The 15,349-nt window shown below is 41.2% G+C and overlaps 1 protein-coding gene across 2 annotated transcripts in view; it reads left to right on the top strand.

Moving 5' to 3' along the window:
• The window catches only part of ESYT2 (extended synaptotagmin 2), an 85,561-nt gene that overhangs the window by 33,692 nt on the left and 36,520 nt on the right, over positions 1-15,349 (top strand). For both annotated transcript variants that reach the window (XM_025859113.2, XM_025859114.2), the window contains exons 4-7: positions 764-840; positions 4,744-4,816; positions 5,063-5,152; positions 13,709-13,764. In XM_025859113.2, the coding sequence (XP_025714898.1) occupies positions 764-840; positions 4,744-4,816; positions 5,063-5,152; positions 13,709-13,764 (296 nt within the window). The remainder of the gene's footprint in view (positions 1-763; positions 841-4,743; positions 4,817-5,062; positions 5,153-13,708; positions 13,765-15,349) is intronic.

Below are 15,349 nucleotides of genomic sequence, written 5' to 3'. Positions count from 1 at the left end.
CCAAAGACTTAGAGTTTAACCCTGCAGCTAGTTGAGGGGTAAGATGTTAGGGCGCCTAAATTGTCACAGTAAAGCTGTAGTTCTCCAAAGGTAAGGGATTTCTTCAGTTTGGGCATTTAATGCTCAAATGTGAGGTTGAGAACTTTCCTAGAAGCAATCTCCAAGTGGTAAAATGGGAGATTTTGAAATGGTGTTACAGCTGGATCCTTGAAACATGACATTTATTATAATCTGCCTTTTCTTTTTACAATCATGTCTCTATCTAATGTGTCTCAGATTAAGTTAAGATTAGATTAAAATTATACCCGTAGCCAGTATTATTTGATTCACTCAAAAGCCCCATTTTTGTGAAAATTTTAAGAAGTGAAAAATTAAAAGACATAAAGAAAAAAAAGAAAGGAAGTTGTGTCAAACCATGCAAGGACAGGGTTAGAGGGAAAGGGTCAAAGTAAATTGGAAGAAACAAAGGGCCATGGGGTTTGACCTTTAAGCACTCACTGTGCACCAGACATGTTCCTCGTGTCCTTTGATTTCACAGTAACCTCATTAGATAGATGCCATTTATTATCCATACTTCACAGATGAGGACACTGGAGAATGGAGGCCTACTGCCTTGCCCAAAGTGAAACAGCTAGTACACTCTGAAAGCAGAAGTTTAGTTCCTATAGCCTAGTGCCAAGCTTGTTCTCATCTCTATGCCGCATTGTAAGGTTTGGGTTTATTTTTTAAATAAGCGTTTTAAAATAAGCTGCCTCTGTTTCAGCCCCTCAGGATCAATGGTGTTAAGGTGTACACTGAAAATGTGGACAAAAGGCAAATTATTTTGGACCTTCAGATTAGGTAAGTTTTTATTTGTGTTGTATTTATTTCATAGTTAATGACTTATAATGTCATTTAGCTGTACCCATAAAGTGGAAGATATAATGAGCATACTTCTTACCTGGTATCTGGTGGAATCTGACTAAATTGTTGAAGACCCAAATTTATTTGTTTTCTTTGTCTTAATTCCTGGTAGCCTAGAAAATTGCCAGTCATAAGCATGTTAAATTAAAAAAATTAAAGACCCTACAAGAAAACTACAGACCCACATCCATTAGGAACACTGATGGCAAAATCCTCATCAAAATACTAGCAAACTGAATTCAGCAACATATTAAAAGAATACACCATGACCAAGTGGGATTTATTCCCAGGATGCAAGGATCCTTCAACATATATAAATGAATCAAGTACCGCATTAACATAACGGAAGGAGAAAAAACCACATGATCATTTCAGTTGATATAGAAAAAGCATTTGACAAAATTAATTATTCTTCCATGATAAAAATACTCAACAAACTGGGAACAGAAGAAAACTACTTCAGCATAATAAAAGGCATATCTGAGGGGCGCCTGGCTGGCTCAGTCGGAGGTGTGCCACTCTTGATCTCAGGGTCATGAGTTCAAGCCCTACATTGGGTGTAGTGATTACTTAAATTAATTTTTTTAAAAAGGCATATGTGAGAAACCCCCAGCAAACATCATACTCAATGGTGCGAGACTAAGCTTTTCTTCCAAGATTAGGAGCAGGCATGTCCACTTTGACCACTTCTATTTAACATGACACTGGAAGTCCTAGCAAGAGCCACTAGGTAGAAATAAAAAGACAAGGCATCCAGGTTAGAAAGGAGGAAGTAAAATTGTCTCTGTTCACGTGTGATACGATCTTATATGTAGAAAACCCTAAGGACATGGAGCGCTGGGTGTTATGCACAAACAATGAATCATGGAACACTACATCCAAAACTAATGATGTAATGTATGGTGATTAACATAACAATAAAAAATTTTAAAAAAAAAGAAAACCCTAGGGATTCCACAAAAAAACCTTGTAGAACTAATAAATTCAGCAAAGTAGCAGAATATAAAATCAGCATGCACAAAATCAGTTATGTTCTGTACCTAACAATGCACAGTCCAAAAATGAAATCAAGAAACAATCTCGTTTAGAATCAGAAAGAATAAAACTCTTAGGAATTAGCCAAGAAGGTATGGAAGGCATCCCATGTTCTTCGTTTGGAAGACTTAATATTTAATGTCAACACTAAAAGCAATTCCATAGAATCAGTGCAGTCCATGTAATCACATGTCCAATGAGCGTTTAATATCTGAAGGTATATAGAACTCCTAAAACTAAACAACAACACACAACCTGATTCAGAAATGGACAAAAGGTCTTGAATAATTTCTCCAAAGAAGATGTACAAATATACAGCAAGCACATGAGAAGATGCTCCCCTCATTGATATTCAGGGAGATGCAAATCAAAACAGTGAGCTACAACCCCATACCCATTAGGACGGCTGCTATCAAACAACAGAAAGCAGTGAGTGTTGGCATGGATGTGCAGAAACTGGGCCCCTTGTGCACTGTTGATGGGAATGTAAAACGGTGCAGTTGCTGTTGAAATAAAATAGTTGTTCCTCAAAAATTAAACAATTACTGTAAGACCCAGCAATTCCACTCCTGGGTCCATACCCAAAAGAACCGAAAATAAGGTTTCAAAGAGATACCTGTACACCTACATTCATAGCAGTTCACAATAGCTGAAATGTGGAAGCAACCCAAGTGTTCATCAACAGATGAACGGGTAAGGAAAATGTGGTCTGTACATGCAGTGGAATTTTAGTCACCTTTAAAAAAAAAAAGGAAATTTGTCATGGTGAGCACCAGGTGATTAAAATAAAAACTTTAAAAAAAAAAAGGTGACTTTGGAAATAGCTGATTATCTAATACCATTCTAAAGCTAAAAAAAAAAAAAAGGAAATTCTGACACATGCTGCAACATGGATGAACCATGAGGATATTACGCTGAGTGAGGTAAGCCTGTCACAAAAAGACAAATACTGTATGATTCCACTTACATGAGGTACTTAGAGTGGTCAGACTTACAGAGAAAGAAATTGGAATGGTGGGCACCAGGGTCTGGGGGAGGGGAAATGGGAAGTGGTTTCATGGGGACAGAGTTTCAGTTTTATAAGATGGACGAGTCCTGGAGTTGATGGTGGTGATGGTCACACAACATGGTGAATGTGCTCGATGCCACTGAACTACACACTTACAAATGATGCAGATGGTCCACTTTACATTCTGTATATTTTATCACAATAAAAAATAATTGAGAAAGATTAATTGACAGTCTGCCAGGTACCACACCTGGCAGATAAAGGTGGTTTTGTTTAGTTCTTGTCCTCATTCTTTGTGAACTTACTCTTGGCTTCCTGCCTCCCTGTGAGGCCTGTTGATGCAGCTGTGTAAGGGGCAACCAACCGCTGAAGTGTGTCCACTGACAGACTCGGTTCATAGTTTCGTTTCTTATTTTGAGCCTTGACTAAGGATCCTTTTATAATGTTGTCTTTGAGTTTCTGAAGTGTATAAATGTAGTAAAAGTACAGAGTTGGTATCAATTACCTTTACTTTAAAAAGGAGCATTGACTGCCTCTAATGATCTGATGGAAAAATCTGCATCTTTAAAATACCAGGCACTACTGTGAACACTGTGCTATCAATGGGATAAAAGGAAGCCCTACTGTGTCTTCAGCTCATCTGTAAGCTGGGACTGTCCACTAGTCTGATAATGAGCTTCAGGAGGATGGAAACTGTATTCTCTTATTCCAGCACCAAGGGAGGATTTCTAACACATTTAGTAAACATTTGAATGAATCAGTTAATGGATGCCATTGTGAAGACACGGTCTGGCTTTCATGATTTTAACAGTCATAACAACATATGCAGATTATGCTGCTCAGATATTTATGTCTCAAAAAAATATTCCACTTTTTTGTGTGTTCTTGACTGGGACTTTAATTAGGTTATTGGCGGTAGAGATGGGGAAGGAGTAATTGGCAGATATTAGGAAATGATCAGGTCTTAGGATGAAGAAGAGGAAAGTTTTGAGGTGGTTTTTTAACAGGTGGTTTTACCAGCTAGATCCAGAGTCCTGCTCAGTAAGAAGAATCTATAGGTGCTTTAACACCAGGACATAAATATTGGAAGAATTCATCCTAGATGCCTTTCTTTAGTATTGTACTTCTGTGCTTAGACACTCTTTCCAGCACCTGTCACACTGCCCCCAGATGTCCTCAGGCAGGAGCATGATGTGCTGCTTTTGAGGGTGGGAGTCAAATCACGGAGATCCCACACAAAAACATAGATGATGTTTCCTGTTCGTATTAAGAATAGATGCAAGCCTGACATTCAGCATCGTACCATATTCTTGTTTCGTTTGTTTTGTTTTGTATTAATGATTGAAGTGACTTAATCACTGAGTAAAATTGGTGCCTCAAAAAGACGCATCGTTTCTAACCTTTGATGTCACAGAGCCCTGGAGCACTGCTGTTAGTCTTCTCACGACCAGGGAGCATGGGCGCAAAATTTACTTCTGGTGAAATATAATCTAAGCTTTTTTTTATGTTTTAAACAAGCACAGTTGTTTATAAAACAAATGAAAACTACATTCCATCAAGAGACTGATCCAGAAGTTGCACTTTGAGAAGTGACATGTGTAATCAGTGTGGCAATGTTGAATCTGCTAGCAGGGACATCTGTGATTCTGGGTAGTAAAATACCCGGACATGGGCCTCACATTACAGTTTTGCCTACAGGCTGGTTTTGGTTGTTTTGTTGTCATTTTACTCAGATTATATACCTTGCAGGTCTGTGGTGATTAAGAGACAGTAATATAGAACTTTTCCTTTGCTAGTTTTGTAGGAAACTGTGAGATTGATTTGGAGATCAAGCGATATTTTTGTAGAGCCGGTGTGCAAAGTATACAGGTAAGGTTTTTAAAGTTTCATAGTCTTCTAAAATTCTCTATGCTCTATTCAAAAAGAAAAGTGAAGTTTTTATTAACTCAGAATTTCTTAGAAGTTAAGTTTTCTATTTGTAGGTTATACTTGAGAGAAACATAAAGGCAGATGCTCAGAAGTCACTAGGATGATCATGTACCCTCCTTCTTGAATCAGTAAATGGCCTGTGAAATTGTCTTCTCTGACATGTGTTGGTTTCCCATTTGAATTTAGATTCATGGTACAATGCGAGTGATCCTGGAACCGTTGATTGGAGACATGCCCCTAGTGGGAGCCTTGTCTATCTTCTTCCTTAGGAAACCAGTAAGTAAACATTAATTTCATTTTTCCCATTAACTGACAAGGACAGGTAAAGCAGAGAAACATAGTTTGTCCTTCTCTCACGTTTCCCTCTTCTGGTACGTGAATCCTTTGAATGTTTTTATACTTCTTTATGCTCTTAATGGAGGGCTTTATCTCTTAATAGACATCTTTTTTCCTGATTACAAAAAATGATGTTTGTTACGGAAAATTTGTTAAGATTTTATTTATTTATTCATAAGAGACAGAGAGGCAGAGGGAGAAGCAGGCTTCCCGCGGAGCAGGGAGCCCGATGTGGGACTCAATCCCAGGACCCTGGGATCATGACCTGAGCCAAAGGCAGACGCTTAACCATCTGAGCCACCCAGGCGCCCTGAAAACATAAACTTTTTAAAAAGTGTAGATTGTAACTAACATTCAGCGCCTATCACTGAGTGTGATTTATAGATATTTGCTCATCTAATCCTTATTAACTTTATGGTTGAATACTAACATAGTTTCCTTTTACTGACCAGGAACTGAGAGTCTAATTTGTCCAAGTCACAAAACCAGTAAGTCTAGGACCGTAGGCTGACAGAGTTGCTGTTCTCATTCTAACCCATAAATCTCCTTGCAGCCCCCACCAACGAAGGCTGCCGTCATTCACACGCATTGCCTTTCTGTCGTGGTGTTTAATGAACTACGTGGTTTTTAAGAATCATAAAGGTTTTTGGTTTGGTTTGGTTTTGATTGAATTATATATATTATATATATTATATATATATATAAAACATATACATATATATATATATTTTAAAGATTTTATTTATTTATTTGAGAGAGAGCACATGAGAGGGGGGAGGGTCAGAGGGAGAAGCAGACTCCCCGCTGAGCAGGGAGCCCGATGTGAGACCCGATCCCGGGACTCCAGGACCATGACCTGAGCCGAAGGCAGTCGCCCAACCAACTGAGCCACCCAGGCGCCCTACATATATATTTTTTTCAAGTATGCTGCACACCAAGTGTGCAGGGCTCGAACTCACGAATGTGACTGAGCACCCAGACACCCCTACTGAGATCTGTTCTAACACTGGGATAAACCGTACTAATCATCACTTCATATTGTTAGTGTGTATATACACACACACATATGAAATATATATGTATTCCACATTTTATTGTAAGTAGTCACTATTCAGTAGTCATCATTAGCTCAAAAATAAGACAACAAAAATGTCATTCCCGCCTAGACTGACGCCTCACCCTAGCCCCTCCCCCTCCCTTTGACTCTTCCTAAGGCTCCTCCCCCTCACCTGGGTGGCTCCTTACCTACAAGGCCCCTCCTTATGTGGGCTCCTGTAGCCTCTGACTGGCTTTCTGCCTTGGCCCTGTCCTTCGTACACTTCACCACTAGGGCTGTCTTCCCACGGAGCAAACAGACCCACTAGGGAGCATCTCTCCCTTGCAGACAATCATCATGGTCTAGGTGGGGTCTCTCTCCAGCCTCATTTCCTGGCACTGCCCCTCAGGAGCGTCCCGATTTCCAGCCACAGGGAGGAATCATAATCCAAGGATAGTGCCAGCCCCCATCATCTCTCATCACCTTCCTGTGTCTTCCTACTCCCAGAACACTGTCTTTGTCCCTTTGTATAACCCCTTCCAAAGACACAGGTAGTCAGCTTTCCCCTCGTTCCCCTGGTGCCCTCCTGTCCTGTATGTTGTGGCGTACTTCCTGTTACTCTTTGAATTCAAAGCCACAGCCATATCTCTCTCCATACAGTTCAGTAAATGTCTGGTGGATAAATTGACCTGTTTCTCAGTTATCTTTTCATGATATACCATTTTTATAACTTTCGTGAGTCCTTTCTGGAGGTACCATTAACATTATATTTAAAATAAGAATATTAATTTTTAAAATTTGATTTAAATAATTTAATACAAATTATTGTGTTTTTTTAAATGTGGGTTTATTTAGACCAAACAAGTGGCATTTTTTTTCTGTGTAAAAATGCAAGAATTAAGTGTCTTCACTTTTTTACCACTAAAAGTACTACTCTGATTTGCTTTTTATTGCTTAAATAACAGGCTTATTTTGAAAGTATTTTGACTACATAACACTAAAATTAAAAAAGGAATTAAGAAATGTCTGTGTTAAAATTTAATTTATTAAAATTTTGAGAAATGAAGAGCTCCCTAAAAGATTTAAAATTCATGTCTTTTTTTCACACATACCAGTTTAAAAGCCATTATATGCTTAAGAAACTTCATTAATGAGTATAAAAAAATAATCTTTAGTAGATAGCTAAGGATTTTTGATTTACAGGGAATTTTTAACAACTAAAGACCCTTTTTCAGTTCAGAAAATAATGAAATCCAAATATTTAAATCTCCCTCAAAACTTAGTAGTACTCTTTCTTAGGTTAGATCTTCCATAGGTATATTTACTTTAAAAATAACAGGGGCGCCTGGGTGGCTGAGTCGGTAAGCGTCTGCCTTCGGCTCAGGTCATGGTCCCAGGGTCCTGGGATCGAGCCCCACATCCCGCTCCCTGCTCAGCGGGAAGCCTGCTTCTCCCTCTCCCACTCCTCCTGCTTGTGTTCCCTCTCTCCCTGTCTCTCTGTCAAATAAATAAATAAAATCTTTAAAAAAAAAAAACCAAAACATTGTAATGTAACTTTCAAACAAAATCTTAGTGTCAGAAATGGATGAGGCTGTGAAAAGTTCAGAATCATTCATTTCCTTATATGGTGAGTAAAGTCGCCAAACATATGCTGTGGAGAGAAGGGAATTTTTTTTTTTTCAGTTATTTTCGACTGGAAAATATGAGAACAGAACTCACTACCGGTTGCCAAGTAATTCTTCCTGACCCTAAGGAAAAATATAGCTACAAAGATTTGGGGGTTTTTGGCTATCCAGATGATTTAGAAGAATAGTGCCAGAGACTATTTTGAAACCTCTGCACATTTTTGTTCTTGTTGATTTGTTTCAATTAGTTTTGATAATGTGCTACTTGTTTAAAAAAAAGAAAAACTAAGAATTTCTAAAGTGACAAACTTTCAGAGTACAGTGAAAGCAGTATGTGTAATGGTTAAGTGACAGACTGGGGTTTCTCTAGCCTGGTCTTCCACACCTGGTTTTTCTCTTCTGACCGTATGCCTTGAAGTTTGTTTAATCCTTCTAAGCCCAAGTCTCCCCATCTGTAACACGGGGACTACATGTCAGTGGGCGTCTCCCCATCTGTGACATGGGGACTGCTGCCTCCCAAGACTAAATGTCAGTAGGTATGAAACAGTAGATGCCTGGGGCGCCTGGGTGGCTCTGTTGGTTGGGCGTCTGCCTTTGGCTCAGGTCATGATCCTGGAGTTCCAGGATCGAATCCCACGTCGGACTCCCTGCTCAGCGGGGAGTCTGCCTCTCCCTCTCCATCTGCCTCTCCCCCTGCTCATGCTCTCTCTCGCTCTATCTAAAAACAAAACAAAAACCAGTAGATGCCTGGTTCATAGTAAGTCCTCAGATTTTTAAGAAATTAAGTATTTTCCTACACATAGGTTTAGCTTTCTGGTGGGTCTTAACACCAGAAGTCAAGTTTTGGTAAACACAAAAACTTGGGTGAAGGTTCTGGTAAGGGCCAGAACAAGCCAGTGTCTCCCCTTGGCCGTGTCACAGGGAACCTACCACTCACTGATGCTAACCTGACTGTTGTTGAAACTGCCTCTCGCATACACTCGAAGGGGTGTTTCAGAATCCCCAGCTCTCTGTTAGGCCTATTCCAAGAGCACAGATTAGCCTCAAGTAAATCCAGCAGGTTTCTTCCAGAACTTATTCAGGAGATGTCATGGGGCATACCCACAATGTGTTTATCCTAAGAGGGTCCTTCCAGCTAGCAGAGTCTTTGAACCACAGAATGCATTTCTCCATCTGTAAAAATGGAAATATCTTCCTTTTACAATGACCATGAGAACTTGAGTCCTGTTAGCTACAAGTCTAGCAACTGAAATACCTTAATCAAAGGAAGGGGAAAAGGAAAGGCTTTACTTAAATGAAAATAGCATGTATTGCTCTCTCATGAAACCTACTGGAATGCAGAATTTAAAGCCTTTGTGACTGTCTGTCACCCATGCCTGATATGCCTTTCCTAAATTCTCTCTTCCCTCTGAGACCAGCTTCCTCTGGTCCTCTAGTCCACATGCCAGAAACAGGGCTGCCAGTGCACTCAAGAGGCAGTGCATCTTCCTGCCTTCCGTTCCTTGTTCCAGCTATGTCAGATACAGACCCCTGGACCGGCTGGGAGGAGGAAGGTTGCAGTGTGTGGATCAGGCTCCCGGAAGCCAATTCCTACAGCCCTGTGTAGAAGGCAGCAGTGAGGTGGAGAGGCAGGGCTGGGCAGACAAGTCCAGCAGATCTACCAGACTGGAGAGGGTCCCACACTTAGGCCACATATCAGGTCACCTGGGAGCTTTGGCGATATTTACCCTGTCGGGTGTTCTCAGAATTTCCTGGATCAGTGGCTTGATATCTTTCATTATTTTGGATAGTCTTGCCCCACCCCCACTAGTTGGAGCAGGGGAGCTCCCCACTGCTCTGGCCTGTACTGGGTTTCAGGGCTAGTGCCCTTTCAAGTGACTTTGCCGCCTCCTTGTACTTGTGTCTTTGGTGGGTCTTGATGCAGGCGTGAGTCTGCACACCTGCCCCCAGTAATTCAGGATCTCCAACAGTCAGGGCCTGGGACGGTGTCCTACTCTCCCCAGATACAGAGGGTATTTTCTTCTCCTCTCTCCCCATCTGCAGTGAGCCTTCACCTGTGTGTCCCTTTTCCTAGTGGCTTCTTTTCCTTACCATTGAAGGTGGAGTTTGGGTCTTTCCAGCAGCAGCTGCTCCTTCCCTGACCTTACCCCTGCAAGAAGTGTTTTCCCCAGTCTCTGTGACCATCTCAGCCCACCCAGTGGGTTGCAGATGCCCTGTGTCTGGATTTCAGAGGGCTTTCTCTGTCTCACCTGCACCTGGCCTTTAGCAATTAGGATTCAACTGGAACCTCTCAGTTGCCCTGTGGTGGCCTTAGCCATTCTTGGAGCTGCCTCTAAGGAAGGGTTTCAGGCTGGTGGCCCTGTCACCTCAGTTCTTCTTGTGCATTTGTGGTGTGCTTTCCAGTTTTCTACATCCCAGGTGGAAGCTGGAAGTCCCAGGAGTTTCTTGGCCTTTACCACCAGTGAAAAGTGACTAGCTGAAAAACTCTGGAGAAGGATGGGAACCACCGGTCTGTATTTTTAGCAGACTTCCCATGTGATTCATGGTCTGTACTGTACAACTTAATGCACCTAGAACACCTGACATAGAGTAAGTGCCGAAATAAACAGTTGAACTATACATTTCACTACATCCATCAGACTATGCGTTCATGGAAAAGCAGAGAGGAGAAAGGCATGAAATGGTTTTCATGAAATACACAGATTCATTTGTGTTGTTCCGTGAAAATATAACCGCACCACTGATTCCATTTCTCCTAAGAGAGGTGCAGCGGCCCAGAGAGGGGGTTGAGAAATGTCTGTCTCTTCAGTTTCTCCCAGAGATCTCCATGGTCCCAGTGCAGTGGTTGGGGTGGTGACAAGGGACACTAATTTTGTTTGCTTTGCCCAAGCACTGCCTTGCTTCCAGCCCTCTGTGGCTTCCCTGTCTATATGCTCACTTTCCAAACCTCTCACACGCACTCGTTCTCACATGTGGTTTTACACTCACACTTTTCTCATGTACGCTCACTCGTTCTCACATGTGCTCACACTCACATGTTCATTTCTCACCCTTGTCCTCACGCATGCTCTCACACTCACAGTTCTCTCCCCCTTTTCTCACCCCCCATGGCTCTGGACTCTTCCTGTCCCTTTTCCTCCCCTTGCTCAAGGACAGGCCAGCTCCTCTTTCCAGGGCCTCCAGTGGGTCCCTTCCCTGGGGGCTGCTTTCTTGCTTTCACATCTCTTCTCAAACCCAGCTAAATCCTGTTCCTGCCTCCCTGGCGTTTGGTTTCTCTAAACTTGGGTAGCATTTAAACAGATCTCCTCATTTTGACAAGGGTCATGAGAGTAAGCCCTCTGTCACCTGACACTTGATCATCTCTAGTTAAAGTCCCTTCCGGGGGACCCACCTTTGACAGGACCTCTCATTCATTTTTGAGTGTTTCCCGAGCTTTCTGATTCCACAGGATGCCCCAGGCTCATCTTAACACTTCTTGCCCTAGTCCTGGAATCAGCTGCTTTTTCACAGTCCCTTGGAAGATGTATTTAGAGATCATGATCAGGGTGCTGGCCGGTGCTGGTTGCCGCAGACCGTGATTGCTTCTATGCCTGTTCTTGGGGAGGACAGGTATGAGGGCACCAGTAGGAGTTTGTACTGATATTTGCAATAAATTTGTATTTCATTTCTCTTACTCTGAAAAATCTTAGTCTTTCAGGACTTCTTAAAAAATTTTTTTTCAGGGCGCCTGGGTGGCTCGGTTAAGCGATTGCCTTCGGCTCAGGTCATGATCCTGGAGTCCCAGGATCGAGTCCCACATTGGGCTCCCTGCTCAGCAGGGAGTCTGCTTCTCCCTCTGACCCTCTTCCCTCTCGTGCTCTCTGTCTCTCATTCGCTCTCTCTCTCAAATAAATAAATAAAATCTTTAAAAAAATTTTTTTTTCAGTTTTGGTCTATCCAAAAGAATCTTGACTCTTCTAGCTTGTGTTTATTTATAACTATACACTTCCCAAAGGGATTTGAGCAGTTTTATTACTGCAACGATATGGGTAATTGAGATCATGCAATTTCAGTTAGCATTTCTTCTACAAATATAAAGCACAAGTAGTTTTATTATGTGCAATATGCACTCTGGTAAGAAAGCAGTTTTTCTAATCAAGCTTTTTTTTTTATCTGTCTACATCCACTAAATGGAATCTTATCTTAGCCAACTATGTAGGAATTATTCTAAGTAAATACCCAAATACCCACTAGAAAATTGAGCAAATAGAATACAAATGTTGACTGAGTGGATAGAACATGTTCCACTGATATCAGGAAAATGTAAATTGAAGCACGGATAAAGTACCATTTTTTTTTTTAATTTTTTTTTTTTAAAGATTTTATTTTATTTGTTTGAGAGAGAGAATGAGCATGAGAGGGGGGAGGGTCAGAGGGAGAAGCAGACTCCCTGCTGAGCAGGGAGCCCGATGCGGGACTCGATCCTGGGACTCCAGGATCATGACCTGAGCCGAAGGCAGTTGCTTAACCAACTGAGCCACCCAGGCGCCCTAAAGTACCATTTTTAAACTACCAAATGGACTGATTTTTAATATCTGTTTTTGGGGGGAGTATAAAGAAAGGACATTTTATACATTTAGGGTAGGAATATATATATATAAATCAGTACAGGATCTTATTTTGGGAGGCAGTTGGGTAGCATCTGTGAACATAAAAAATAAACGTATAAGGGGCGCCTGGCTGGCTCATTCGGTGCAGCGTGTGACTCTTGATCTCAGAACTGTTTCGAGCCCCATGTTGGGTGTAGAAATTACTTTAAAAAAATAAAAATCTGTAGGGGCACCTGGGTGGCTCAATCAGTTAAACATCTGACTCGATTTTGGATCAGGTCATGATCTCAGGGTCGTGGGATTGGATTGAGCCCCACCTTGGGCTCTGGGCGCATTGGGCTTCTCGGATCAGCACAGAGTCTGCTTGAGATTCATTCTCTCCCTCTCCCTCTGCCCCTCCCCCCGCACATGCAGAGGCGTGCATTCTCTCTCAAACAGATGAATAAAATCTTTAAAAAACATAATAAAAATCTTTTTTTATTTTAAAGATTTTTATTATTTGAGGGGGGTGTGCCTGGGTGGCTCAGATGGTTAGGCGTCTGTCTTTGGCTCAGGTTATGATCCCAGGGTCCTGGGATCGAGCCCTATGTGGGGCTCCCTGCTCAGTGGGGAGTCTCCTTCTCCCTCTGCCTCTCCCCCTGCTCATGCTCTCTCTCTCTGTATCTCTATCAAAAAATAAATAAAAGAAATCTAAAAAAAAGAGAGCACAAGCAGGGGGAGGGAGGGGCCGAGGGAGAGGGAGAAGCAGGCTCCCTGCTGAGCAGGGAGCCCAACGTGGGACCTGATCCCAGGACCCCGAGATCACGACCTGAGCCAAAGTCAGACACTTAACTGACTGAGCCACCCAGGCGCCCCAGAATAAAATCTGTAAAAAATAAACATATATCTTTGACCAAAACTTTCACTTTTTGAAGGCTGGTTTACATATGCTACAAGAACATGTATATAAAAAGATATTCACTGAATCAAAGAGAAATCATAAATATTCTAAGTGTCCATCAGTAGGAAAGGTATATAAATTATTTGATTTTACCAGAGGAAACAGATACTATCAAAAACTAAACAAAAAAAGAGATAGCTCTTCATTTACCAACGAAGGACAATGACTTTGATATTTTTACAAAGTGAAAAGCAAGATGTAGGATAGTATTATGACCTAATGCATTTTGCTTATAAAAAAACTGATTTAATTTGGTAATTGGAAATAATTTGGAAACTTAATATTTTTGCCCTTTTTTTAAAACAGCTTATAGAAATTAACTGGACAGGACTGACCAACCTTCTCGATATCCCTGGATTGAAGTAAGTATAATGTCATGTCCTATGGTTAGCTTGTTGTTGGTGTAGTGTGCATTTCTAGTGTCATGAAAAGAACACAGAATGGGTAAGGCCACTACCGGGCAGAATCCGTGCCTCTCAGCAGGCTCTCGTGTGTGGCTCAGATGAAGAGACTGGCTAGGCTCTGCTCTCCTAACTGCATCGGAGACACTGGGACCAAGTGAGCAGCAGAGTGGGTGAGGGTGTTGGACTGAGTCACTCACCTTTCATTTTACTTTTCATTCATCATGAAGCATCTTTCCAGCTTTGGTATTTTCTTTTTAACTTCTTAATTTTTTCTTTTTTTTTTTAAAGTAGGCTCCATGCCCAACGTGGTGCTTGAACTCATGACCCTGAAATCAAGAGTCACATGCTCTACCAACTGAGCCAGCCAGTTGCTTCAAGCTTTGGTGTTTTAGAAAAGTAACAGCCTTTTAATATTCTGCAAGTTAATTTTTTAATTTGGTTTTTCTTATTTTCTCAGAAAAATAAAATTTTAAAAATGAATATATGTTTCGGAACTAGCCCTTTGGGTTCTTTTTAGGCTGTGCTACTGCCCCCATGCCTCCCGCTGCCCACAGAGGAGTAAATGTAGGTGTAGACCTAGGAATGTGTAGGGTCACCCCAGGGTCTGGGTGCAAGAGCTGAGAAACCTAGAGTTTCTGCCTCACGTTACTGGGAGTCCCTTCATTATTCTGTAGCAATCTCACATCTAAAACATGAGGAAATTTGCCCATAATAAGCTTAGGAAACCATGAATGGCACATCCCTGCTATGAGGAAAGTGAATTCTTCCTCAGGTCACAACCATCCATCTCACCTGATGGGAGGTGACTGTTTGCGATGGACCTATTGTTGCCAAACAGGAAATTCTGGAAACCTGCCTTTGTTATTTACTCTTGTATTTAAATGCTGAAATACAGTTACACATGTTCCTAGTAGGTAACTTTACTAATCTGGATTTTTTTTCTAAAATAGCTCAGAAATTAAATTGGTCTGTTTTTTTTTTTCTATTTCTTTGTGTTTGTTTATGCCCTTAGAATGGCCACTAGAAAGAACTTTATATTGTTTCATTATCAGAGAAAATTTAGGACTTAAATAAAATGAGGCATAGTCCTCATAATAATCTTTTTTAGGTACTGTGGTTTAATGGATATTGAAAGTTCTGTTATCTTTAAAAGATCTTTACAAAGAAAGGACAGCTTAAAGAACTGTTGAAGTATTCATTAGGATACTTGGTTGCAAGCAACAAGCCCAACATAAGTAGTCTTAAATAAAAAAGTAAGTAAATGAGTAGGGGTGGTTTGGCTGGCTCAGTTGGAGGAGTGTGCAATTCTTGATCTTGGGGTCTTGAGTTCAAGACCCACATTGAGTGTAGAGATTACTTAAATAAACTTTAAAAAGAAAGTGAATAAATAAATACTATTAAGACGATTTATTCATTTATCCAACAAATAGCTATTGTGCCTGGTATGAGCCAGCCCCTGTTCTTAGTGCCGTGGTGTAGCTGTGAACGGAACCGTCACACCTGCTCTCACGGAGCTCCCACTCCTGGCTAATTCCTAGCTCAT

The sequence above is a fragment of the Callorhinus ursinus genome, unplaced genomic scaffold (assembly GCF_003265705.2).
Source record: "Callorhinus ursinus isolate GAN/ISIS: 27379988/994484 unplaced genomic scaffold, GSC_fseal_2.0 scaffold99, whole genome shotgun sequence".
NCBI classification, from domain to species: domain Eukaryota; kingdom Metazoa; phylum Chordata; class Mammalia; order Carnivora; family Otariidae; genus Callorhinus; species Callorhinus ursinus.
This window is presented reverse-complemented; position numbering and strand designations above follow the sequence as displayed.